Source organism: Zonotrichia leucophrys, chromosome 6 (genome assembly GCF_028769735.1).
Source record: "Zonotrichia leucophrys gambelii isolate GWCS_2022_RI chromosome 6, RI_Zleu_2.0, whole genome shotgun sequence".
Taxonomy (NCBI): Eukaryota; Metazoa; Chordata; class Aves; order Passeriformes; family Passerellidae; genus Zonotrichia; species Zonotrichia leucophrys.
In genome coordinates this window covers 2,656,579-2,683,571 of record NC_088176.1, presented here as the reverse complement: position 1 = coordinate 2,683,571, position 26,993 = coordinate 2,656,579, and the positions used below count along the sequence as shown (strand labels likewise).

The window sequence follows — 26,993 nt, the reverse complement described above, 5'->3', positions numbered from 1 at the left end:
CCCAGGGCCCCTCTCCCTTCCCCAAGGGGCAATGCTGCATAGAACATTTTATGTTTGTAAAATGCTTGGAAAGGTTGGAAACAAATGTATTCAAGATTTGCAAACCTTTTACCTGGTTCCATTAAGTATAAAAGCCTGGGCTTATTACTGTAGCCTTCTAAATAAAAGCTGAAAACAAGATCATTTTTAATTGCAAGGAGCACAAAACCAAGCTCAGTGCAGTCATCTCCTTAAAATTCACACCTTGAAATTCAGCCCTTATTCAAAGATAAACCTAATTATTTTCAGGGGATAAGCACTTGCAGGTTGCTGGAAGAATAATAAAAAAAATACTGTTATAAATAGTTTAGAAAAGGGATTTAATGCAGAAAACACAGGGGGATTTCTCTCTTTCAGCTGATGAGCAGCACACATCACTGCCATGGTGAATATTCATGGCAGTGCTGGAGCTGGAAACCTCTGGGCTGTGCTCTAGCTCCCTGAGCCTCTGCAGAAGTAGAAATTGCTCTTATCTGCTCTCACAGGATCACTGTGGTGGGGCTGCTCCAGCCTGAACCTCTGCTCCACCAGCCTGAGGTTTGTGGAAATGACTTACCTGCCTCATTGCTTGAATGAGGAATTTGGAGGGAAAGCACAGTGTGGTGGCTGCCAGGCTGCTCATCCTCTTCCTCAGCTGCTGCTGCCTTGTGAGGCCCTCTGGGAACATCCACAAATGCTGCAAGTCCCGAGGCAAAGACACTTTGCAAAGGGTATTTACGACCCAAATGTCCTTCCTTTGTTTTCTCCTCCTTAATTACCTTATTTCCCGTGAGGTCTGTGCTCAGGTGGGATCTGAGCGGAGCTCCGTGTGCTCCTGGGAGCTTCCTTGGAGCTGTCTCCTCCATGGGCTCTCCATTAGCTATGCCATCTACTCCATCTGCTGTTAATCCGGACAAACTGCACTTCAGGCTCAAGGACAACGTGGATCTGTACAATTTTTGGCATTTAACTCGAGGTTGGTCAATGCACACGCTGAGTGACCTGTCCAGATAATAGATGGTGTTTGGACAGGGGTCACACACCTGGAGCTGGACACAGGAGATGAATGAAGGTGGAATTTTCTCCCTCCCATCACTGCTTTGGAGACCCACGCCATCCTCCTTGATTCCAGGGTCAAAAAGCTGCTTTTGGGGTTCTTCACCTAATCTTGAGCAAGACTTGGGAGCCTTTGAAGGAGGTTGGATGGCGTGGGCTGGGGGAGGCCAGCGCTCGAGGAGAGCGGGGACTGTGCTGGGTGTGGGGGACACGGTGCTGGGCTCCTGGCCAGCCCCAGGGCCACCTGCCAGCTCCCCTGAGCCCACAGGAACACGCCTGGCCGTGACAGTGATGGAGGCAAAGCCTCTCTGCTGGCCTGGACACTGCTTTGGGCCGGGAGAGTCCGACGGTGACATGGTGTCCTCTAAGGATGCCTGGATCTCCAAGCGGCTGGGAAGCACCAGAAATGTTCTGCTAACGATGGCTGAGCCCTGGGTAGGCAAGGACGGCTCTGTGTGAGGAGCTCTGGGCTGGGGGAGCAGGGCCTGCATAGGCACAGAGGGCTTCTCCTCATCAATCTGTGCAGTGATCACTGGTGAAATCAATGTCGTGTTTTGGGAAGGGAGAGATTCCTGTAAATGAAAAGATTCCCAGTTATCACCATACTCCAATATCCTGTGTGCAACTGTTTCTTGTCTACCATCTATCACAGCAGACAGTTTTGTTCAAGATCTCTTGTTACTTTTCTATTCATAATAACGTTTTTGTCATTTAAAAATGCACGCTCTTGAAATCAGCTCTGAATTGTCTGGGAGGCTTCAATGAAAACTTTATCACTCTGGTGAAGGGAAAAATATTAAAATTTAAAACCTGTATTCCATAGCATTATTTTGAGTATTTAACTCATGACCATGGATGGGATTGGAGGCTGTTTAAAAATGGACATGGCAAAGACAGTTGCCAGTTTCAGACTATAAATTCCTCTTTCATGATGATCTGCTGGAATTTAGAATGCATTTAAGTACATTATGAATCACTGCCCTGTGACATCACATGCTGCAGAAGACATGTGGGCATCAGGGGCATGACAGCTTTACAACCTCACCAGTTATAGGCATGAAAAACTCCCAAAAAAGAGATACAGCCTCATAAGGGCTCTGAGTACTATTTTAATTAATTAGTTCTCTTTTTCTTATGATTCCCTGGTGACACCTGCCAACAATGTACAAACACATATGTACAAGATTGATTGACAGTAGTCCAGAGACTGAGAGTGGCCCAGATTAATTTCTCCATCCATGACAGGAAATATCCATCTTCATAGACCACACCTTACTTCCCCTGAGGTGACAAAGAGGTGCTTTTATGTTCCAGCTCTCTAACAGAGTAAACCTGAGTTTAAGGCCTCCTGTTGTTATTATCTACCCCATTGGGCTCATAAGTCCCATTCAATAAAGCATCTGGCCTAATCTCATTGCTGCTGTAAATTGGCTGATTAGATTGCTCCTGCCCTGTGTTCCCAGATCTCTTGATCCTAATACAAAAAAAAAAAACAAACCCAAACACAACATTGAATTGGCATGCAGAATGTGAGGATTAGCTTCCTAAAGAAAGCCCATTCTGTGTTTGGGTGCCATCAACTCCTGCTTATTGGGAATTCACCCCAATCCTAGCTGAGTGTCTCTATCACCTGATAATCAATGCCGGGACTCAACAAGGGCTTCAAAACACAACATTGTCCTTCCTCCAGGAGGGCTGTGAGGGTGACACTGACACTGCTCTGACCTCCCTGGTGCCATGGTCACCCTTCTCAGGAAGGAGGAAATGATGCCTCAGGTTTGGCTTTTCTATGTTTCCCATTCTGTGCTACTTTAGTGTGCATTTCTGAGCTTCACATCAGGGCATGGTGAGCTCTGTGCACAGAGCAGGGAGACAAAACAATTCCTGCTCCAGCTGGGCACCAAGGACAAATGATCCCAATCCCAGCCCAGGAGCACAAACACCGTGGGCTGGAGAGAGAAAAACAAGCAGGGTGGGACTGCCTGGGCTAAAGCTGGGATGGGACAATGAACTGCAAGGTGCAAATGGAGCAGAACTGATCCCAGGGACAGAGCCCGTGCCCGGCCGTGCATTTTGGGGCCATTTTGGTTCATCTTGGGTGCAGCCCTGGCTGGGCTCTGGTGCTGCCCAAGGTGCATCCATGGAGGAGATGCTTTGGATAAATCCCTGCTTTATTCTTTAGCTCTGTCCAGCCTCTGTTCTAGGTCAGCCTTCTCAAGATATCAGGGTGACACCACACTGGAGCCCATGGGGAGATGATTTTTAAGGACCCTTCCAACTCAAACCATTCCATGATTCTGAGCTCCTATGAAACCATCCCTGTGCTGTTCCTTCATGCAGGAAAACATCACCAGAAACAGCTCCTTTGTATCCCTTGGGAAGGAACCCATTGGGAACCCAAATGGGCAGAGGTAGATCAAGAGTTTATTAACGAGGTGAAATGCCAGATAAATTTTATCAACTCTTTTAAACCAGCTGCCTGTGGTTTGGACAATTCAATAATTTCACAGCCTCAGGGAAAGCATTTTCTTCCTCCTCTGTTTCTTTCATGGTTTGTAACAACATTTGCCTCATATTTTCTTCACTTCATTTACTTCTACCTACAGGTTTAAGACCTTTGCATGCCTTCCAAAACTCTCAAGTTCCCCCAGATTTCTACAGGGCACCAAAGAAGAATGTTCCTTGAGAGACTTTATTTTGGATGCATCTCTCATGCTCCAGTAGTTAATTTGACATTTATTTCTTTTGTTGAGGGCTGCACAGATGGAGACATCCTGCAAGAGTCCAAAGGCATGTCAGAAACGCTCCTGATTAGCTGCAAACTCCTGCGCCAATATTTTAAATAATTTACATTCCTTTTTTCTGTAGAAAATATGTATTATTTCCTCCTCTCAATCTTTAGCAAAGAATTGGATCTTTAAGGTTTGCCCAGCTGATCCTGTGCTCGTTGGGAGCTTTCAAGCTTCACTGCATCTTGTGAAAAAAAATCCACACATACACAAAGTAATTGTGGTGAGCTGAAAACCTCAGGCTTTGTCCTGAGGACATATTGGGCAGAGTGTACTGATATTTGGGATATTGCTTGATTTAGCCTCGTGGGGGTTTTTTTACAACTTCTTTTCCCCAACAAAACATGCCATTTTTCCCCATCACCAAGAGCACACAGAATCACAACACTTAGCCATCATTATATTTGGCTTTTCTGCTGCCTAAGCTAAGCTTAGCTAAACAAAACCAAGTCCAAACATTCTGCTCAGCAATCAGTGATTGTTTTTTAAACCCTCCTGCATTCTGCTGACTGCTCCCCAAGCAGAATTTATTTATTTTACCTTGGTAGGGCTGGATTTTCCCCACACACCGCTCTCCCACTGAAGGCCTGTGCATGTCCTCTGACCATCAGGGCCCCAGCGCTTTTGTGTCACCCCTGGGGAAAAACACAGAGAAAGGAACATTGTTGTCAGTGTTCTGGAGGAGATGAGTTAGAAAATGTGCTTTTAAATGGAGTGCAGCAGGAGGGAAGGAAGGAGTCCTGGAAATTATCTGATTGCTCTGGGATCTGTTTCTCCCCCTGCACAGAAAAGGCTCTGGAAAAACCCTGGGATTCTATTGCTGGGACTTGGACAGTCCCACACTGTGTCCAGGGCTGATCCAAAGCTGCACTGTCTCTGCTTTTGATTTCCATGGCTTTGGGCAGCACTGTGGAGGGACTGGGGAAGCTGGGAAATGTGGATTTCTATTATAATCCTGCATTAATTAAGGGATAGGACCACAGTTGGGCTAATAACAATTTACTGCTCAGACAAACATCAGTCTCAGAGTCCCTGAGATTTCAGAGGAGCAAGCATTCAGCCATAGCTCAGAGCAGTCACAAGTTCTTTGTTACAAGGCAATCTAGAACTTTCTAACCCCATGGACAGCTGCCACAGGGTTTATTTTGCTTTTCTGACCCATCACCTTTACTCACTTCTGCTGCACTGAGGATGCTTTTGTCCAATGGGCTTCTGTCTCACAGGCACACATCTGCTCCTGTTCCAACTTCTGAACTCTCAGCTCGTTCCATACAGCCCCAGCCCTGCATTATAAACCCTTCACCATCTCATCAGTGCAGTTTCTCACCTACTTCAGGCATATTCTTACTTACAACTATAGAAACACAAGTTTATTATTTTTCTGCTTAATATCTGTTTATTGTATTTTTACATCAATCCAAGCTTCTCCCAAGGCTGCAGATCAAACCCTTCAATGTCTGTGGAAGTTCCTATCTTTCCATTTCCCACAGATTTCAACAAACACCCTTTCTGTGCCCTCTGCAGAACGGGGAGCACAGCCCGGCAATGAGCTGGATTTCACTGGCACTGGGTCACCTTCACATTTAAAGATCTGCAGTGATTCCAAACCACGTCCACAAATTCTCTTACATCCCAGCATTCCCAGTTCAGTGATAACTGTTCCACCAGCACCTCAACCTCTGCTCTTGTCACGGGCTGTTTTCTGCAAGCACTATTCCCTCTCTGCAGCTTTTTGCATGGAGCTAATTTCCATTTAACACAGTCTGGGCTATTGCACTGATGCATTACGTCTGCTGTCAACTGTTTTGCCAGAAATTACGTTACTTTCTAGTTTGTATTAAGCATCCAAAATTAATTTTCAGAAATTCTCCATTTGGACTGAAATCTCTTGACGTTCCTGGCTGTTGTTTTACAGCAACATGTCACACCACTGGTAAGACCTTTTGTATTATTTTTCTTCCACCCAGGCAGGCTGCCACAGGAGAAATTTTTTTGCTAAGCAGAATTTCAGTTTATGTGTTACATTATATTAACAAAGGAATATAAATCATCTCCACTTTAGGAACTGTTTATTAAACCATGCCCACCACAACAAAATTCATCTCCTTGGTGAAGGGCAGGAGGAGGAAGATATCAGATCTATCCCTCAAGAAATCTATAGTCCCACCACAACATTTAGAGGGTGTTTGATGAGCTTTTTGTTTTGATAAGGTACACTAAAATATACTTTAACATTTCCCTAGCATAACTCCAAGATGCCACCATGTATGTCCATAGCTGGCATGAAGGAAGAGGTTTGTTTTTGTCATTGAGCAACAGAGTCCAGAGCCACAGAGCAAACAGCTGGACTCATTAGCCACAGTGTGGGAAAAACCAGAGTCCAGCAAACAGCCAGAGCAGAGGGCCCACTCCATGTTTTTTGGCAAAGGAATAATGCTGGGGTGGCATCAGTGCAAAGGCACTGGAAACTGCTGGCACCAAACACAGGTGAGATGCCTTGGAGCCAGCTCCTCACCCTGCCATGGTGCACAGTGAGGAGCACAGGACCCAAGGACAAAATCCTCTTCTCTGCTGCTGGGGAAGCCTCATGGAAAGGTTATTTTCAGTGTATCAGTGCTGTGATCAATCACAGGTGGGCACCTTCATGGTGAAGAGCAGCCATGCTTGCTCTTATTTATTTTTTAAAGCGACTAAATAGGGAATAACCTGGGGAGAGGGGTAAAGAAGAAATTCTTGGATTGAATAAGACATTAACAGAAAATTGATTAAAAACCCTATGTAATTAAAGCAACAACTTCCACTAAGTGATCAATATTTTCCTGAAATGCTTTGCAGTAAAAACCCTACAGTTGTCTCAGATCAAGGAGGAAACTACAACAGGTGATCATCAACTTCTGAATGTCAACTGGTGCACAAGGAAATCCAGAGGCAGTGCAGGGATAAATCAGATCCCACAGCCTCATTCTTCCATGAATTTAATTCAAGTGCATTTCCAGCACCAGAGAAAGACTGAGGACTACAGGGTGAAAGAAGAACAAGTTTTCAAGGTCCACACACCAGATTGCACAGAACAGGTAAATTATTCTTACCCAAGTAACCTCCCATGATTAGCAATAATCTATGGGTACAACCTTACAATATCCCACAGATCCCTTGGAATAGATTGGTAAATTCTTGCCTAACTTTAAAAATAGCTCTTTCTGGATCAGGAGTGGCAGGAAGAATAGAGATGAGAAGAAGAAAAAGAAGAAGAAGAAATATTTATATTTATTTCCTTTGCTAAATCATCCACAGTGGAGTTTTGCATTGCCTTTTGTACCCTATCCCCCTTTTGTACCCTATCCCATGCAAGGACATTCTCACATTGCTATAGGAATCCTACAGCTGGAAAACACTCAAACTTTTGGCAAGTCATTGAATGTATTTGCTGAGACAGATTAAATGGCATTGGTGGCAAAAGCACTGGCATTTATCATGGTATTATTAAATCTATCATTGGAAGCTTCACATTTGTTAATTCATGTTAAGAGAACAAGGGAACAAAAACCTCAAACCTTTAAAAAGAACTTGAATCTGTGTTTGCAGTGAAGGCACTACAGTCAGCACAGGGCTTTAGCTGAGACATGTCCCACACTGAGCGTTCAAATGCTCACTGCTGACAAAACACATTGCCCTGGAACCCTTGTTACACAACAAAATGCAAAGTTCACTTTTCCCTGGTGTGAAAACATGAAAGAAATGGCATTTCAAGTACTTTCTGTCTCTGTGGGGAGCAGGAGAAACTTATTTCACTCCAAGCTGAAATCCTGAGGATTGGTTTAACCTCCCCAGACCTTCCCTTCCCACCATAATCAATTAAAAATGGGAGATGCCACAAGGAACAGAGGAGCAACTGCTGGCACATGACCTCTGTCCTGTGACATCTTCACTCTTCTTAATTTTCTCCCCTCACAAATCCTGTTTGTTGAACCAAAGGCTGCGTTCCTTGGTGAGGGAGCTGGGGGGGCTCAGCCTGGAGAAAAGGAGACTCAGGGCTGCCCCCATCACTCTCACAGCTCCTGAAAGGTGCCTGTGCTCAGCTGGGGCTGGGCTCTGTCTGCAGCAGCACTGACACAACCAGAGCACACAGCCCCAAGGGAAATACAGGCTGGATATCAGGAAAAATAGAGTGATAAAGTTCTGGAATGGCTGCCCAGGGAGGTGGTGCAGTCCCCATCCCTGGGTGTGTTTAACAGAGCCTGGATGTGGCACTGGGGGCCAGGGTTCAGTTGAGGGGTTGGGGCTGGGTTGGACTCGATGATCTTGAAGGTCTCTTCCAACCCATGATTCTGTGAGTTCTATGAATTCTGTGAATTCTGTGAGGCATCTGGACATCCGGCTGTAGCCCAGGGTTTTCCTAATTACAGAGTGCAGCTGGAACCGATTCCCCCGTCTCGAGTGCCTGGATCCTGCCTCGGGCCAACTGGCAGCTGCCTCAGATAATGGCTCAGAAAAGATGTGCTTGTAAATCAGCTGCTGGAGCCCAGATCGATGGCAAAGGTGAGGGAGCTGCTGAGGAATCACGGCCTGGGAATGTTTGGCAGGCCCAGGACAGCCCCACACGGAGCCAGCTCAGGTTTTGTGCAAAACTTGGGACTCACATAAAAACCATGGAAAATGCTGGTTTCCCAGTGGTTCAGGTCCTTGCCAGGCCGAGGGACACTGTTTGATGATAAACCAGAAGTGACAAGGACATTGGGGGGGCTGGAGGGTGTCCAGGGAAGGGAACAGAGCTGGGAAGGGCCTGGAGAATCCCTGAGGGAGCTGGGCAGGGGCTGCAGAATCCCTGAGGAGCTGGGCAGGGGCTGCAGAATCCCTGAGGAGCTGGGCAGGGGCTGCAGAATCCCTGAGGAGCCGGGCAGGGGCTGCAGAATCCCTGAGGGAGCTGGGAAGGGGCTGCAGAATCCCTGAGGAGCTGGGCAGGGGCTGCAGAATCCCTGAGGAGCTGGGCAGGGGCTGCAGAATCCCTGAGGAGCTGGGAAGGGGCTGCAGAATCCCTGAGGAGCCGGGCAGGGGCTGCAGAATCCCTGAGGAGCTGGGCAGGGCTCACCTGGAGCAAAGGAGGCTCAGGGGCCCTTGTGGCTCTGCACAGCTCCTGCCAGGAGGGCACAGCCGGGGGGAACAGGGACAGGAGCAGAGGGAACGGCCTCAGGCTGGCCCAGGGCAGGGACAGGTTGGGAAAATATTGGGAAGATTCCTTCACCAAAAGGGTTTTCAAGAATTGGAACAGGCTGCCTGGGCAAGTAGCAGTATCACTACACCTGGAAGTGTTCAGAAATCTTGTGGATGTGGCACATGGGCACAAGGGGTGACCTTGGCAGTGCAGGGGAAATGGCTGGACTTGATCTTAGAGAGCTTTTCCAACTTCAAGCATTCTATGATTGACACCCAGAGTGACACGAGGCAGAGCTGGAATGACTTTAGAGCACTGGCCCTGGCCTCAGCCCCAGTTTTTGTCAGGAAAGTGGCATATTTTAGTCACTTACTGTTCACATGCTGACAAATCTCAAAAGTGTGTCAGCACTTCTGGTCTCCCTTGTTCTGCTCCAAGCCCTGCCTGCTCTGCACTGACCACATCCCCTGTCCCCTCTGAGCCACCAGCATCACCTCACAGTGAACTCTGGAGCCTCCAGGAACCTCCAGTGCTTCCCTGAGAACACCATCAAACAGCACTGCAGAACACACACACTGCTCTGAAAAGAGTGGAAACCTCCTCCACTTTACAAAAAAATTACCTTTTTTGTTGATCTCAGCTCAGCATCCATGAGACTGGTGAGGGGAGTTGAGCTCCCACTCATGTCCATGGCTGTCACAGACATCTTTTATGAAAAATTCTTTCCTTAGGATTTTTCCTCCTGAGAAGCTGAGAGACCTCAGGAACAAAATGTGAACAATGGTTATCTGCTGCTGTGGAATGCAACAGGTGCATCTGGGATCTGTTGATTGGGGTTGTTTGTAATTAATGGCCAATCACAGTCAGCTGGCTCGGACTCTGAGCCACAAGCCTTTGTTATTCACTCTTTCTTTTTCTATTCTTAGCCAGCCTTCTGATGAAATCCTTTCTTCTGTTCTTTTAGTATAGTTTTAATAGAATATATATAATAAAATAATAAATCAACCTTCTGAAACATGGAGTCAGATCCTTGTCTCTTCCCTCATCCTCGGACCCCTGTGAACACTGTCACACATGGCAGCAGGATCCCTACAGCACTCAAAAATTCCCCAAAATTCCTCAATTTCCCCACTTAGCACCTGGGAGCTAAAGGCCAGGGATGGCTTAGCTGCAGGGTGGGGTATCAGAGCAATCACTCTCCTAACACAGTGTCTCACTTAAACATTTTTTTTAAGGCCTTTTCTTCCTTCTGTGTATTATTCTTACTGGAGGAAGTAATTTATACTCGACTCTGCTTAAAACATTAGAACTGTTTCAATTTCCTTGTGGCTTTTTTAAATTCAAACACCTGCGGAAGCCTGGAGGAAAAAGAAGTGTCGTGGTTAAAGATTCATCAGGCTCCCTGCTCAGTAAGGGCTGGGAGTGATCATGGTTTGCTCCTTCAGATCTGAGGTGAGTCATCCAAAAAATCCACCCGGACGTGGTGGATACATCACAGATGAAAGCCAAGCTGGAATGAACACTGGAACCAAACCTGTGTCTTCTGATCTTCTTCATGTGTCATAAAGAGAGGATATCATAAAACTGCAGAGCCTGGTGTCACCTGAAATAAAACTGAGCAGCAAAGCTCAAGTTCACATTCCTGGTATGAAAAGTAGAGACACGAATGGTGGAAATTCCACCTTTTGTCAGAGTCCTTGCTGCTGTCAAAGTGATTTATAGGGAATTTACCAAAAATGTTGTGTTTAGTTGCTAGAGGAGAGAGTGCTGTGTCTCCAGCAAGCCTTGGCACAGGCACATGGAATGGTTTGGGTTGGAAGGGCCTCAAGATCAAGGGCAGGGACACCTTCAACTATCCCAGGGTGCTCCAAGCCCGGTGTCCAATCCTTGGACACTTGCAGGGATCCAGGAAGCTTCTCTTGTTGTCCTTCCTGGACATTCTCATGAGCCTCCAGAAGTGACGTTAAATTCAAGGAAGAGGGAAGGGGTTACACTGATAATCTCTGCAGGATTTCACATTTAGCAGCCTTGGTGTAAGGAATTTTCACCAGGATGCTTAAGGAGAACAAGGAGCCATCCTGAGAGCTCAAACACATCTAAAAACCACACAGGATGTGCTCCTCAAGAGAGGATGACAAAGGGACAGTCCTTCAGTCCTCTCAGAGCATCTTTGCTGAACTTACAAAAGCAATAAAGAAAGAAAACTTGGAGGAGAAAGGGAAAAGGGAGAAAGTGAAGAATTTTCTTAATTTTGTCTGTGTGATGGATGTGCTGGGGGTGATCTCTGTCTTTAAATTACTAATTTGAGATAAAGAATAACAGCAATGCATAATGAAAACACCATTTTTTTTCACTTATGCATGGGTTTGAAGATCTAATTCCTGTGCCACCTGCACATCCTGAGAGCAGGGGTCAAACAGCAACATGGGCTCAAAGCAGGGAAAGCTGCTCCAGCCCTTTCCTTGAAACCTCTCTTGTCATGAAAAAAAGCCAAACCAACACAAACAAGCACTCTGCCACAAAAGAAAGCACTTGAACACAGTGGCACAAAATGAGGGTGTTTTAAGGCAGCTTGGTGGGGAAGGCTTTCAAATCAGAGCGAGCCTAACAGCCTGAAATCATTTCAGCCTGAAAAGGAGTCATTGTGTAAACAAAATAGAAGAGTTTTCTTTGTTGTTGTTTTTTTTTTTTTTTTTAACGTGTCAGGAGGGATTTTCTTCTGTTACAAGTGAGATTTGATAAGTGAATTATCTCTCCCTGTTTGCACACCTTGGAGCTGTGCTGGCTGCCTGCAGAGATGATTACAGGATCCACCATGGAAGGGACAAATGGGTTCTGGTCTGCTATCAAAAAGCCACAAGTCATGAATGTCTCATTATCTGTGTTATTAGAAGCAAGGTGCTCATCAGGGGGCTGGAAAGAGCACAGGAATTAGATCTTCAAACCCATGCATAAGTGAAAAAAAAATGGTGTTTTCATTATGCATTGCTGTTATTCTTTATCTCCAATTAATAATATAAAGACGGGGATCACCCCCAGCACATCCATCACACAGACAAAATTAAGAAAATTCTTCACTTTCTCCCTTTTCCCTTTCTCCTCCAAGTTTTCTTTCTTTTTTCCTTTTTTTTTTTTTAATTTTCAGTGATGTGCTGTTGGGCAATCCAATATTATCCATACAACTCACTATGAATTTGGGACACAGATACATTTCTATAGTTTGGACACATTTTTCTAAGAGGGTTTGGCAAAACAGTGACAAGAACATGAACAACAAAAAAACCCTCAAATTCTGCTCAGAGAAAAGGAATCCTCTTTAGGAGATCCTGGGAAATTCTGATTCCTCTATGAGGTGCTCACACCAAGGGAGGTTCCTTGCCAAATTCCTACTTGGTGACCATTTTATTCTTTTGGGAAAATGCTGGTATTTCTTTAACCAAAACCTTCAGTGGGATTAGGGATCCCAGGGAGGGGTTTTGCCCTGGAGGGGTCACTGGCCTGGCATGGGAAGCAAGAGAGGGGGAAAAACACAAGCAAGGCACTCACTGGAGGCTGTTCTATGTCAGAAATTTGCAGCGCTGACTTTTGGGTTAGAACCTGAATAAACATATTCAATATTTCAATATGAACACTGGATGTGCCAGAAGTTTGTACAGAAAATAAAGTAACCAGGAGACAGAAACAAAGAAAGGATGTGAGTCCAGGCAACATCAGCACCTAAATTTTTCTAATTTTAGGGAATTCTGAAGACAATTCCTGGTGCAGAGCCTTGCACTGAGATTCATTAGTACCTACTGTCACATTATTTGGTTTATTGACCCTGAGCACCCAATATCCTCTCAGAATAAAGATGTAATTAACAGAAACATTCCATAAAGAGCTGATGGAAAATTTCTTTCACCCCTCTCAGAATCCCCTTCCCAACCTGGCATTAAAACAACCCCATTTTAGAGACCACATCCATTTCTGGAAGTCCAGGAATGCTTGAGACAGCCAGAAAATTCTTAAGTGACTGTAAACATGACAAATACAGTGCATAATCAAACAAAGGCAAAGCAGTTCTGCAGCCAAAAAATTATATTTATGAAGAGTGATTTTAGTGTTATTACCAGTATTTATGTAAAGGTCACAACGTGCATAGAGTTTGATGGCACAAATGGATTCTGTAAATAAAAATTCCGCCCGTGTTGCTCAGAACTGGTAGCAATTACAAAATGTACACATTTGCCCAGAGCTGCTTGTGCATAATAAGAGCTCGAGGTTTTTGTGTAGCCTCCCAATTCAATATTTCTTATATTTACCTGCTTTTGAAAGAGAAATTCAGAGAGGACAAGTGTGCTGCCTGTTATGCATTTCATGACTCAATTTATGTCCTGCTGCAGGGGTTTTTTTGAGATGCTTTGGCGTAACAATGGTATTTATTGATTTTTTTTTTTTCCTTTTAATACTCCTAAAACAGCAGTGACTCCAGAAAATGATGTGTGCCTTGGGTACAGATGTTTTTGTGGAGGTATCAAAGGAGTGACTCCAGCCCACATCTCTATCACTCCCATTTTGTTTCCAAAACAAAGAAATGGGATGTTCAGGAACCAAATTTGACACTGAGAGATTTGTACAACAAAACAAAACTTGCTGGATTTCCAGCCATGCCAGATTGAATACAGACTTTTCATGTTACTTTTGTACAATAGAAGCATTCAATTTTTTGTGTAATACTTGGGATTATTCTTTCTTTCTGGGAAATCTTTCACATTAACTGCTGTGATTACAGACATCACAAACTGCTTGATAATAGGGGATGCAGGAGGCTAAAGGCAAGATAAAAAAAATAAGCTTTCACAGGATAAAAACACAATAGGCAAGATTTAAATAACTATGGGACCTGAAAAGTTCCATTTCTAAGTCGCTGGTGTGATCACAAATAGTTTTGTTTTGCAAAATTTAAGAATATTTTGCAGCTCCCTCTAATTTATTTCAGTTGCCACGGACTTGCCCCTTTTTGAAATCTAACAGCTGAACTTTGCAGTTATTCCACCACATAAAACTTTCCAGTTGCTGAATTATTACCTGAATTTGCCTTTGGAAGGGAAAGCAGAAAACCAAATCTCTATTCATAACGTGCTTTTACTACACACCCACATTTGTTTCATCTTGAAATTACCCTTTTTGGATTCCATTGCAACAGGTGGAAAACCCCAGAAAGAGATTAAATAATAGAGATTAAATCAAAAATGTTGCCATATGATGATGAAACAGGGGATGTGGTTGGTTTTACCACCAGATTCAGCAGAAAACAATTGGCCATTGCTTCTTTTTCTTTTTTAATCACTCAGGCTTTCAGCTCTGAAATGGTGCAGAAAAGTCTGGAATTGATGATTAAATGTTAAAGCCCTCGAACCTGTAACTCCTGGCAGCTTTTTGGGGTGAAATGTGGAGTTCTCTCCAGCTTTCTGTTGGCTGTGGATGTCACCTGGATGGGAAGGAGCAGGGCTGGGCTGTCAGCACCAGCCCAGGCAGCCCTGGCTGCTTTTCCAAGAGGGAAGCAACTGCTGCCTAGCAACCACCCAAACCTGTTTGTGTATTCCAGTTCTTGTGCAAAACTAAGCTCAGATCTCAAATTATTGCATTCAACAATAATTGCATTCAACATCAGAGCTGCATCGGATGGGTAAGAAAGAGCATTGTCCTGAAATTCCTCGTTCTCCAAGGCTGTGTTTGTAAAATACACACACCCCCCAACAAATTCAATGCCAGACCAATCAGGAAAACATTTCAATATGTGAATAGGTATTTTTTGTAATAGTTATTCTTTAAGAGCTACTTGCATGGATAAAGTCATTCATACAGCTTTACATTTTAATTATGATGTCACTAAGGGTGATATAGAAAAAAACTTAAGAGGGTTGCATTCTCTTGGGCACGACACAAATTTCCCTGCAAAAAAGTTGTCCCTGTGGTTTAGAAGTCCTGATTTTTTTCCTAATTTTTATTTACTGCATGTGAAACAAGTAAGGAAAAAAAAAAAACCTAACCCAAACAACAAAAAACCCAACAATTTTGCACCATGTCCTGTAACTGGGTCACATTGATTTCCAAAAGGAATTTTATTTATGCCCTATCCTTCTTTATGCCCAACCTGGGCTTTTTGAAGTTGTGGTCTCTTCCAAGCAAGTTGACAGAGGGTCAGTAGCTGATGTCCCAACAAGCTGACCACAAAAATCAATGGATTTGTGGGAATGAGATGCTGCCACAAACAGAAGCTGACCAGGTCATCCCTGTTGGATCTATGGACACGTTTCCCACTCAGGCTGGACACATTGGGAGGGGGCACAGGGGCAGATGGAAGAGGGGAAGGGAAAGGGGACATGAGGAGGAGTGAGGAACAATATTTGGGTCTGGGCTCGTGGGCTCTGCCAGCTCTCATGGAATGGGCTCTTTTTGTCAGCCTGGATTTTCCATTTCACTTTCTTGTTTTCATTCTCTAAAAAAATATGGAAATCTCCTGGTAAGATTATGGAAATTGAGGGGCTTGGAGAAAAATCAAATAATGCTGCTTGACCCTGGTAGTGGGGTACCTCAGCCATAACCATGTCTGAGGTAATATCTGTGCTATTAGATGAGATAACATCTGTGCTATTAGAAGTCACAGAGCAAAGCAGTGCTGGAGCAGCCACCCTCCTAAATGTGACAGACTCAGCACCAGATTCCCAGATTTTACTGCAGAGAATGCTTGGAGTAATGCCATGGGAAGGGATAACTGAGCAGCTCAGAACAACCAAATGCTGAAACAATTCTCTCTCCAAGGCAAATGAGGTGGCTGGGGACGGTTGCCACCAGCACCACTTTGTTTGTCCTGCAGTTGTTCCTTTCCACAACAATCTCTGATCCAGAGCCAACACACAAACCATTAAATAACTCAGCTGCACTCTTCCCCCAGCCAAACCCTCCACATCCAGCCTTTCCACTGGGTGCTTTGGGATGGGAATTGATCCCAAACATCTCTCCTGCTTTTGGGACACAACTCCAAGGTTAGGTCAAACCTACTACAGAAAGAAGCAGGGAAAGGAGCTCACATGATGTGAACTAATGCTATAATAAAACCACTTCCAGGACACACACTTTGCTGGATGTGCTTTCAGAAACCTCTTTGGTCATTGTTGATATTCCCTGTTCCATCAAACCCTAGGAATGACCTGCAGGACATGGCTGAACCTTTTCAGGCCCAACAAGGAGCACCCTGGGCTCCCAGCCCTGTGCTGGGATGTGACCAGGTCAGGATCTGCCCAAAGCCAAGGGCAGCAAAGCTCAGGTGGAAGGTTCAGTTCTTTTGGGAAAAAAGGTGCAGCTGGAAATGTGGATGTAAACCTGTACAGCCAACCCACATTGCTGCAGCCTTCAGCAAACTGAGTGCACCCTTCCTGCACCCATATCTTCTTCTTATCCCCATTTTCTTGGACCAATAGGTTCAGGCAGATATCTCTATTGGATTAGTTCCAGTTACTTTGGTTAATTTACAATTTCAGTTTGATGGTTTGGTTTTAGTTTTTTTGGTTTTGGTGTTTTGTGTTTTTTTTAAGATGAGATGTGTCATTGTCTGTTTTGTTTGCTTTTTTTTGGTTTGTAATGGACATTTTTTTACATCCACTCCAGAAAGGTCCCTTGGTGGCTCTTCTATCCAAAGGGAAAATGGAGAAAAGCCTGGTCTGTCCCACCCTCAGGAAGAAAACAGGCCAGTTTTATTTCCAACCCTGCACCACGGAGCTCAGTGATGCTGAATTTTCTCTCCCCAAACCCATCTATGCAGTCTGGATGGTGGGAATGCTAAACAGATGTGCACACACAGGGGTTCAATCTAGAGAGCACTGCATTATTCAAGGGAGGCAAAAAGGCCAATATTTACAACAGGAGTATTTACTGTAAATTAAACCCAACCAACAGCAGCCAAAAGGACAGACAAACACTGCAGGGACACATGCAAGGGCATTGTGTTAAAGTTTTGTCCTCTTTAAACAGATTAAAACCCAGATTAAAATTATTTTTTTTTTAATTTTAAAGAGCAAAAAACTATTTAAAATACACTCAGAAGTACATGCACCTTATGCACTTTTTGGTGCTTAGTGGGATAAAGGTCATCTATGATGTAAAAAAAAAAAAATCCCAAAATTCCAGCAATTCACTCATTGTTTTAAATAAAAAGGCAAAAATGTTTCTCACAACCTAAACTGAAAGCATGATTTTGGAGAATGTGTCTGGTCTATGTCATATTGATTTAAAACCATCTTATTACTCTTAATGTAGTTAGCCTTAGAAGAATGTTGGGATTAACACCTTGGCCAGAAATTTAATGCTGATTGATATATAAATGTAGATTTATATACTTCATTCAACAGTTCAGGGAAGTTTATTAAGTCAAAATTAGGTGGATTTCTCTAATTTATAATGGTCTTTTTATATTTCAATAAAATACTGAAATGTGCACAGATGTTTCTGTACCTTGGGTGTACACTGGTGTTTCTGGCTGTGTATTGTGATAACAGTAGGATTTTACCAGGATTTCCAAGGTTAAAAACGTGGGGGTTTGGGGGATTTTTGGTGTTTGGGGGGTTTTTTCCACTTTTTTCCTTGTTGCCTTATAAAAAGCAGTAGCTAAATCAAGGTGTTACTGATTTCCTTGCATGCAGACAAGTAAAAGTTCCACCAGCTCCAAACCTTATTCTTCCCAACCCTCTCCTTTCCTAATAAAGCTTCCAGGTCATGGTTATCCATTGGCAGAGGTGGATAAATCTGGTAAACAGAGCTGGAAAGATCTGGTAAATGCTCAACACAAACTATTATAACTCCACTCTCAGATTCCTGGAAAAAACTCCTCCTTTTGGGACACAACTCCAAGGTTAGGTCAAGACTACAACAGAAAGAAGCAGGGAAAGGAGCTTACGTGGTATGTAGTAATGCTGTAATAAAATCCAGTATTTCCCTGAAGAGGAAGTTTGCAATACCTGCACCTAGAGCAGGTTATGATAACAGCCTCTGCTTTGTGGGGAGAAATAAACAGCTTTATGTTCCTGACCTCCAGCACACACTGCCACGGAATCAGAGTGCAATTGGAGCTATTTGCTGCTTTTTAGACATTCATTTCTCTTCCCTGGTGCTGAAAAGGCCTCGCTGAAGGCAGCTTATACTAGATTAGGCTTCCAACACCTTCATGCATTATAGACTCCAAAGACATTTTTTTTTCCCACTCTGAGAGAAGGTGAAAGTGTTGAGTCATTTCTTTTAAAGACTTGGAGGAAGTTATTGTTCATTAAATGAAAGAGCTGGTGCTCAAGGCAGGGCTCAGAGCTGCTCTGCCAGCCTGGGCTTAGGGATATCCTTCCAGGCTGGGCTCAGGGATGCTCTCCCAGGCTGGGCTTAGGGATATCCTTCCAGGCTGAGCTCAGGGATGCTCTCCCAGGCTGGATTAGGGATCAGTCCTTCCCAGGAGCTCAGGGATGCTGCCCAGGCTGGGCTCAGGGATGCTCTGGCCAGCCTGGGCATTAGGAGATATCCTTCCAGGCTGGTCCTCTCACCCCCCCCCCCCCCCCGCGGGATGCTACTCCAGGCTGAGCTCAGGGATGCTGCTCCAGGCTGAGCTCAGGGATGCTCCAGGCTGAGCTCAGGGATGCTGCTCCAGGCCAGGCTCAGGGATGCTCCAGGCTGGGCTCAGGGATGCTCTCCCAGGCTGAGCTCAGGGATGCTGCTCCAGGCCAAGCTCTAGGGAGGATGCTGCTCCAGGCCGGGCTCAGGGATGCTGCTCCAGGCCGGGCTCAGGGATGCTGCTCCAGGCTGAGCTCAGGGATGCTGCTCCAGGCTGAGCTCAGGGATGCTCCAGGCCAGGCTCAGGGATGCTGCTCCAGGCCAGGCTCAGGGATGCTGCTCCAGGCCAAGCTCAGGGATGCTGCTCCAGGCCGGGCTCAGGGATGCTGCTCCAGGCCAGGCTCAGGGATGCTGCTCCAGGCCAAGCTCAGGGATGCTCCAGGCCAGGCTCAGGGATGCTGCTCCAGGCCAGGCTCAGGGATGCTCCAGGCTGAGCTCAGGGATGCTCCAGGCCAGGCTCAGGGATGCTCCAGGCCAAGCTCAGGGATGCTGCTCCAGGCCAAGCTCAGGGATGCTGCTCCAGGCCAAGCTCAGGGATGCTCCATGTCTGGCTGCAGCTTCCACATCCCCTCATGACTCAGCTCCTGCTCCCCTCTGCTGCTGTGCTCACCCTTCCCTGGCCTAGCTGAGCCAGGCTCAGCAGCCTGTCTGAGATCCTGACAGGGATTAGCAGGAGCTCACGGAGGCAGCCAGTGCCAGCAATAATTAGGGTTTCTAACGCGAGCGCCTGGTGGGAAGGGATTGTCATTTGTGGAGCCAGTCCCTTTAATGGAGAAACACCCCCCGTGCTATGGAGAGGATAATTTGGCAGTTCCAGTCCCAGTGGCTCAGAGACATAAAATCCAGGCTCATCAATGTGTAAGATTAGAAGTAATTAGCCCCTATATGGCAAAGTCATCGCTCAGGAACTCGGCGCCGTCTGGGGACTCGGTGTAACGGTGCCTCAGGGACAAGTAAGATGGGACCTTTGACTTGAGCGATTTGGAAGGGGCTGAGACCTAATTAAATCTGCAAAGATGCTGTAACTGCATTAAAAAGGATTTTTAAATATGAGCCATATTCCCTTTCACTAAACAAACTAGGTGTATTCCACCCTGGAACAGGGAGAGAATTAATCAAGGGACAGCGAGCCAACAGCTGCTGTGCAGCTGCCAAAGAGAAGATGATACAGGATTATACAGAATTGAAGAGCATTTAATAAGAATTCAGGGATATTTACAAGAATTGAAGAATATTTAACAGGATTTTTTGAAGGATGAGGTTTTGTTCAGCTGTGGTGAAAACCAAGCACATAACCCTCATTGTAAATCCAAGAGAATGTGGGGATTTTTAAAATTTGGTTCTCCAAATGTTTAACTTATAATAAACACTGATTGCCTTACATAAATAAAAGTTAATTTTCCTGTAAAAAATAATATACAATTTACTTTTTCACTCATTAAAAAAACCAACTTGCAGCTTTTCAAAGAGGGGCACACAGAGCTATTATATTATATTTCTGCTACTGAGCTCCACACAGCACTTCCCATCTTCCTTTTCCTTAAAAAGGCTTGGCATTTTGTACTGGAAAAAGGAAAGATTGTAAGTTCTCTGCTCAGCAATGATTGCCTCATTTATATGATCTATTTTCTCCCAAGGAAAAAAAAAAAATCACTGTATAATATTAATATTTTTCTAGCATAACTCAGCCCTCTTCCTTTGTCAGTGCAGAGCAGGATCCTCAAAGCCTGGAAGGTGAGTGGCAAAGTATTTTAAGGGCATGAACTCAGAGTGGGACAACAGAAACATCCTGATGGCAAAGAGAGAAGAGCACTGGGATGACACAGGGAAGTTTAGACACTTCATCATTCTGCCTAAAAACGATTAACTACAACAGCATCAAACTCACGGGCAGGCAGGTCAATGCTGAGAGAAATCACCATTTAGGCAAAAATCTTCAATATTATTTTTCTAAAGTCTCAGAAGCATTTTGATCTTTGCATTTATGATGGTGGTAGGGCTATAGTTACTGCTTTTACGAAAGAACCATGTTCAGCCATTCCTGAGTGAATTCACGGTTATTTAGACTGAAATTATCCATTGTTATTATACTGAAATTATGCATTGCTACTTGTACTGAAATTATCCAATGTTTGGACTGCCTATAAACCTGTGAAGTCAGTAATCTTTATTTGAGCCAAACTTGGTGAACAAACCTATAAATACATTATCTCATAGAACACATCTACAGCTTATGGGGCAACTAAAAGCCTGTTAGTAGCATGATCCCAAAAATAATTCACTCAACAACCATCACCCCTTACAAACCAGCCCCCAAAATAAAGAGGTCACCCTGTCACCTCCCTGGGGATGTGGTTCTGATTTAATTTTAGAGAAATTTTGATCATGAATGGTTTGAGTTGGAAGGGACCAAAATCCCACCTCATCCCATCCCATCCCACCCCCTGACGTGGTGTCTCAGGTTTAGCTGAGTGTGTGTTCAATTCAAAATTACCATCTGTCAGAGGTGGGGCAGTTCTTTGCTGTTCATTGGGCAGTTTTCTTTATCTCCCACAGCCAATCCTCCCTCCAGGAGATCTCTGCTGTTCATGGCCACTGAGTGTCCCTGCAGGGCTGATCCAATCCCAGCATCCCATGGGGAGATGCTCCGCCCAGGGGAGGAGCCAAGCATTCCTACCTGGATCCAATCTGGGCTTTGGGACACCCCAGCAGCCTCTGCCCCCTGCATTGCCAGAGGAGCAGCTTTGTGCTCCCTGCATGGCCAGAGGGAGCCCAGGCCCATCTGCAGCAGCCCTGGAGCTGCAGAGGAAAACTCCCCCTTGTGCAGGATCCGTGCTGCAGCAGAGCCACAGCTGGCACTGCAGGAGGGCTGAGCCCCCATGGATGGGGCTGGGACACCACCCTGACACACAGTGGGGCAGCTCTATTCTGACTCTGGCAGTGTTGGTTTTGTATTACTGCATTTTTATTCTTATCTTTATTTTTCTCCTAATAAAGAACTGTTATTCCTGCTCCCATATCTTTGCCCGAGAGCCCTTTAATTTCAAAATTACAACAATTCGGAGGGAGGGGGTTTGCATTTTCCATTCCAAGGGAGGCTCCTGCCTTCCTCAGCAGACACCTGGCTTTTCAAACCAAGACACATGGGCAGGGACACCTCCCACTGTCCCAGGTGCTCCCAGCCCCAATGTCCAGCCTGGCCTTGGACACTTGCAGGGATCCAGGGGCAGCCACAGCTGCTCTGGGCTATGCACTCACTACCTCAACCTCTGCTGGGCTGTGGAAATTAATCCCTCATCATAATCATGGCTAATTGGATCCCTACTCTCCTTTAATTGCAGCAGGTACAAGGAATGGTTTCTCCTGTGCCCCACTTGGGCAGATCCAGGTGTCATTCCTGGGATATCCATCCCTGCAGAATGCAGTTCCAGCAGCAGCTGTGTGGGAAAGCTCTGTGGGCTCTTTCTTTACAAGAACAGAAATTTAACCGAGTAAAGCTTGATGAGCTCGATGGCTCCTCAATCACCATGAGAAAAATCAACAGCAATCAAAGTGCTCTGGTATTTCAAACCTTCAAGTGACCTTTCAAGGGGATTTCAGTCTGAAAATACAATATGAGGAAACTCTGTGGATTTGGGAATTCATCTTATAGCCAAAGCCTTTGCTAAATGTCTCCTGCTAGAAATGCAGAATAAACAGCAGTGGGGATCAAAGGTAGGGGAATAAAAATGAAAGAAAAGGTAGGTGGTGACCAGCTGCTGACCTGGTCAAGCCACATGTAATTATTTGTCTTCAATTCTGGGTGTTAGAAATGTCCCTCAGCTTTCAGAAGGAGAGCAATCCCAGTTAGACAAAGTGGGAAAGACGAGTGGGACACAGGAAACAAAAGAAAATCCCTCACATTTAAAATAGTCCCACTCTAATGGCACAGGAAAAGGCACTGGAAAGAAGGAAAAAAGGGAATTTTACTGGGAAAACCCTGGGGACTGAGGAGGAGGCTGCAAAGAAAGCCTGGCTCCATCCTCCCCAGAATAGAACAGCAGTTAATGCTTTTACAGCTGAGAGAGTTTTTATGGATTTTTTTTTTATTGGGGTTTTTTTTTGTTTTTTCTCCCCAACTAAAAGCTGAAGAAAAGTTGTTTATAAAAGCCTCTGTATTTTTGGACAGAATGGACAGAGAAAAATCTCAGGTTTAAAAAAAAAGCAACCCAAAAAAACAATTACAAAGAACAGTGAAGACAAGGAAAGCTGAATTTGTACGTGGAGCTTAAAAATAGCAACTGAAGCAATACAAAGTGTGTGAGTTTGAATATGAGCACACAGCACAGAAGTGCTGAGTAACCCAGAGTGCTGCTCAAATTTTAAAAAGGCATCTCAAAATTAGGATGGGATTAAGATACCTCAGAGGATAATATGAAAAAAAAAAAATAAAGCCAGTGTAAATCACCTTGACAAGACCAGGGTGACAAAGGAACAGAGCCAGAAATCAAAGAAAATATAAATAAATAAAATAGAGCAGTGCCTCCACATCTCCCTAAACTTATCCTAAATGAGCAGAAATACTCTAGGAACTGATGTTTTCCCAGAATGGGGAACATTACTGAAAAATACTGACACTAAATAAGTTGGGAATCATCAGCAAGTCAAAAAAAAAGAAGTAATAGGTAGAGATTCCATAAAATCACAAAATTCAGAAGATGCATAGGAGGAGGTATGAGGAGATGTGAAGCTCCTGGGTAGATTAAAATTGAGTTTTTCTGCACAAAGTGTAATTAAATTTTGAATCTCAATGACCATAATCAGGATAATGAAGTAACTGATGATCTACAACAAAATCCTACCCTCCCCAAAGAGTAAATTGATCAAATCACTTCATTACACCATTATTTTAGCATGTATAAACTGCAAAAAACATTAGAAATTTTTTTTGAGTTCCTTGAAGGAGTTGACAGCTGCACTCTCTGTTGTATTTTTACAGAGGAATTCTCTAAATGAACAAAACAGAACCAAGTTTATTTAAGCCAAACCAACATGCACTGGTCTGAAGAGGAAATCTCTGCTCTAAAATAAAAAATAGGTTGTTTATTGAAACACAAAGCAGCACATTCGAGGTTTTTGCTCATCCCATGTTACAGGAGGATAATTTAGAGGGAAAGGTCATAAGTTTCACACTCCTTATTGATGTTGGGAAACAATGACAGATTTATTGTAAAGATTTGTCAGCAGCAGCAGCAGTGAGGTCACCGTGCCCCAAGAAAGAGAAAATGTTCATTTACCTGTAACCCCACCCCAGTGAAACCTCCCTCACCCAACCCTTTGGCTGCACAAAACATGCATTTACCTTATAAAGCTCAAATTGTGCATCAGCGTTCAGCTAATTGGAGGTTTGCTGTCATTAATTTAGATAATATACATTCATCTCACATAAATAGCTTCTAGCAGCTTCTTTAATTTAACCTTTCTTTTGGCCTCCTTTTTTCACTGTCACACAACCAGCAATTGAGAGCTCACAAATGACCTCCTGTGCCACAGCCCTGCCATAACAATCCATGGGAGGAATTTCATAAAACAGATTAAATTCTACAGTGCTGGCTTTGATGAATTAGTAGAATTTGTTACCTGCAGCTGCTCAGAGTTAATCTTTGATTTTTAGCTGAGTGTTGGAAGGAGTAAACCAGGGACATGCTGTAGCTTTGACACCTTCATGGCTGAAATGGAAATAGAGCCACAGCATCCACAGAAGCAAAACCTTTACAGATTTTTGCCTTTTATCTTTCTTATCTCACTGCTTAAAACAATATCTGAGGAGGGACCTCCCATGACAAAAGTGTTTCTGAATAAATTTTGAGATTATTACAATTATTCTATAATGATTATTCCTTCCTGCCTGGTGTCACATCACAAAGAAGCAGAGCTGAGCATCATTTCCCCACAAAGCTTCAAAGGTGGCAAATGATCCCAAGGTAAAAAATGAGCTCCAGCACGGCAAATCACCCAAAATGTTTTGTTCAACATTAAATTATTATTCACCATTTAAATTAAGGATTGCAAGGGAAATTCATTCTGAGCCTTTTCCATTTCCCTCAGACTCACAATTTGGCTAATGAACCAAGAAAGCAATTAGTGAAACATCTCAATTTATAGCAGGTTGAGGTAATCTTTAGCCAGGGCACAGTTAAAACTCCTGCACTGTGAAAAGGAGACTTTTCATCTCCTGAAGCAGCTCTGGGGAGTTAATGGGAGCATCAGCAATGGCACAATTTGTCATTTCTGGCTGCCCCTGGATCCCAAGGCCAGGTTGGACATTGGGATTTGGAGCACCTGGGACAGTGGAGGTGTCCCTGCCATGGCAGGGGTGGCACTGGGTGGGATTTAAGGTCCCTTCCTGTGGGATCTCAGGATCTGAGTCCTGAGGTGCTGAGCCACCGAGAGCACCCTTGGGGGGCTCGGGAGTCCTGGAATGTTCCAGAAGTGTCTGCTGGCTGGACTTTGATCCTACACAGGAGACGACACCTGTATGAGGACAGGAGGGCTTCACCGGGTGAATGGTGAAGGGATGAGTTAATTAGAGAGTGAAACACAGGGTTTAGGATTTCTGTACAGGGGGGTTTAGAGAAGTAAGATGGAGGAATTGGGGCGTGTCCTGTCCTTCTTCTTCTTCTCCTCCATCTTCTGTGGTGATGGTGGCACTTTTGGATTGGCCATTACTAAAAGTGCACCTGGCAATAAGAATAAATGGTATTGGGGAAAAATGATAAATATTGTACACGTAACCATGGGTATAAAGATAGGTGGCTGCCCGGAGGGCGGCACAGTGTGCTCATGGCTGGCTGCTGAGCAGAGCTCTGTCGGGCTGAAAGAAAATCTTTTAGATAAACAATTAATAAACATAAAGACCGAAAGAAGAACTGAAGCCTCTTCTCGTCCTTCGATACGCGGGCTGCCCCAAGGCCACTCCGGGCCTTTCCAGGCCCTCCAAACAGCCGAAAAACCGACACCTTCCAACCCAAACCATGGGAGCACAGCAGGGATTTCCACAAGATATGGATTTTTTCAGGCATTTATTCCATTCAGCTCGGTTAAACATTTCCACACAACATCTGGGAGCAACCCATCCAAGGCTCCCCAGCACTGTGGTGGGCACTTCCCACTTCCCAGCTTTTGAGGGATTTCATTTCTGTGGGACAGCGCTTCCATGGATCATCCTGTGCTGATCCTTTGTTGCAGTAAGGTAGAAAAATTATTTTAAAAATAAATAAAATCAGGCCAGCTCTGGCTGGCCTGTCATTTCTTCTGAGCCAAGCTGGCATTTTACAAGTTCCCATGTGAAAGCAATCCTGGGGTGAGCAGCTCATTAACATAACAAAATATTCCTTGCTAAAAAAAACCAACTAACACCTGTATAACCTGCTTTTACACCTTAGATAGAAAAATGAAAACGATCTCCCAGAAACAACTTTCCCTGCACATACACACCAAGAATTTGATACAATCAATAACAACTTGTTATTAACCAATAAAGTAATTGGCAAGAAAGCTCCTGACATATTGGAGTTCCAAGAGAGATCTGTGAAACTGTATAAAAATGAGTTCTGTGAATAAAGAATGGGTTTTTTTCCACCCTAAAGAAAATAGTCCTGTGTGATTTATTCCCATAATCCTGCTGTGCCATCCCAGTGGGAAAAGGGGAGAAACAAAAGAAGGGGAGCACTTCCATGGGAGGTGCAGCCTGCCTGACTCATGCAGAGTTAATGAGCTCCAGAGCAGGACACAAGTCAGGAATTGTACATGGACACACTCAGATCACCCAAAATGCAAGAAATAATTCGATATTCTCAAACATTATCGAGCTGCAATCAACAGATCACTCACAAAAGGAACCAGGACTTGTGAACAGCTCAATGCAAACAACTTTTCAGCACAAAAAATGGGGAATAAGGAAAACAAGGCTGCATAAGGAGCAGGATATTATGGAAAATACAATGGAAATAACACAACTCAGTGGTGTGCTGCAGTATTTTGCCTAGTAATGATTTGTGTCTGTAAAATATTAAGGCGATCTGAGTTGATTATGTATATTTGTTTTTTTAAGACTTTATGATAGATACTCCCATTGCAAAGATTTGGGAATGGGCAATAAATATGGGAAGTGGGGTTTTTTTCGTTTGTTAAAATTCAGTTCACCAATAACCACAACTTGGCTAAAAAAATTAATACTTAATTGCAATTCAACCAAAAGCTCCCCCAGAGGCTTGGGCTCAGTTGGATGCTGGGTGCTAAAATCAGCCTCTCCCTTTTCCTTAGAACAGCAAAGAAAAAGGAGAACGAGTTTGACTTTATTTACA

General features: G+C 44.3%; 1 protein-coding gene across 3 annotated transcripts in view; it reads right to left on the bottom strand.

The window, feature by feature from the left end:
* C6H10orf90 (chromosome 6 C10orf90 homolog) overlaps positions 1-26,993 on the bottom strand; it is a 98,440-nt gene that overhangs the window by 25,412 nt on the left and 46,035 nt on the right. For 2 of the 3 annotated variants that reach the window (XM_064716941.1, XM_064716938.1), the window contains exons 2-3: positions 4,404-4,498; positions 596-1,646 (exon numbers count right to left, since the gene is read on the bottom strand). In XM_064716941.1, the coding sequence (XP_064573011.1) occupies positions 596-1,565 (970 nt within the window). In that variant the 5' untranslated portion in view covers positions 1,566-1,646; positions 4,404-4,498. Of the gene's footprint in view, positions 1-595; positions 1,647-4,403; positions 4,499-9,637; positions 9,663-26,993 lie in introns of those variants that run through there. The other variant, XM_064716939.1, reaches the window with a different exon arrangement.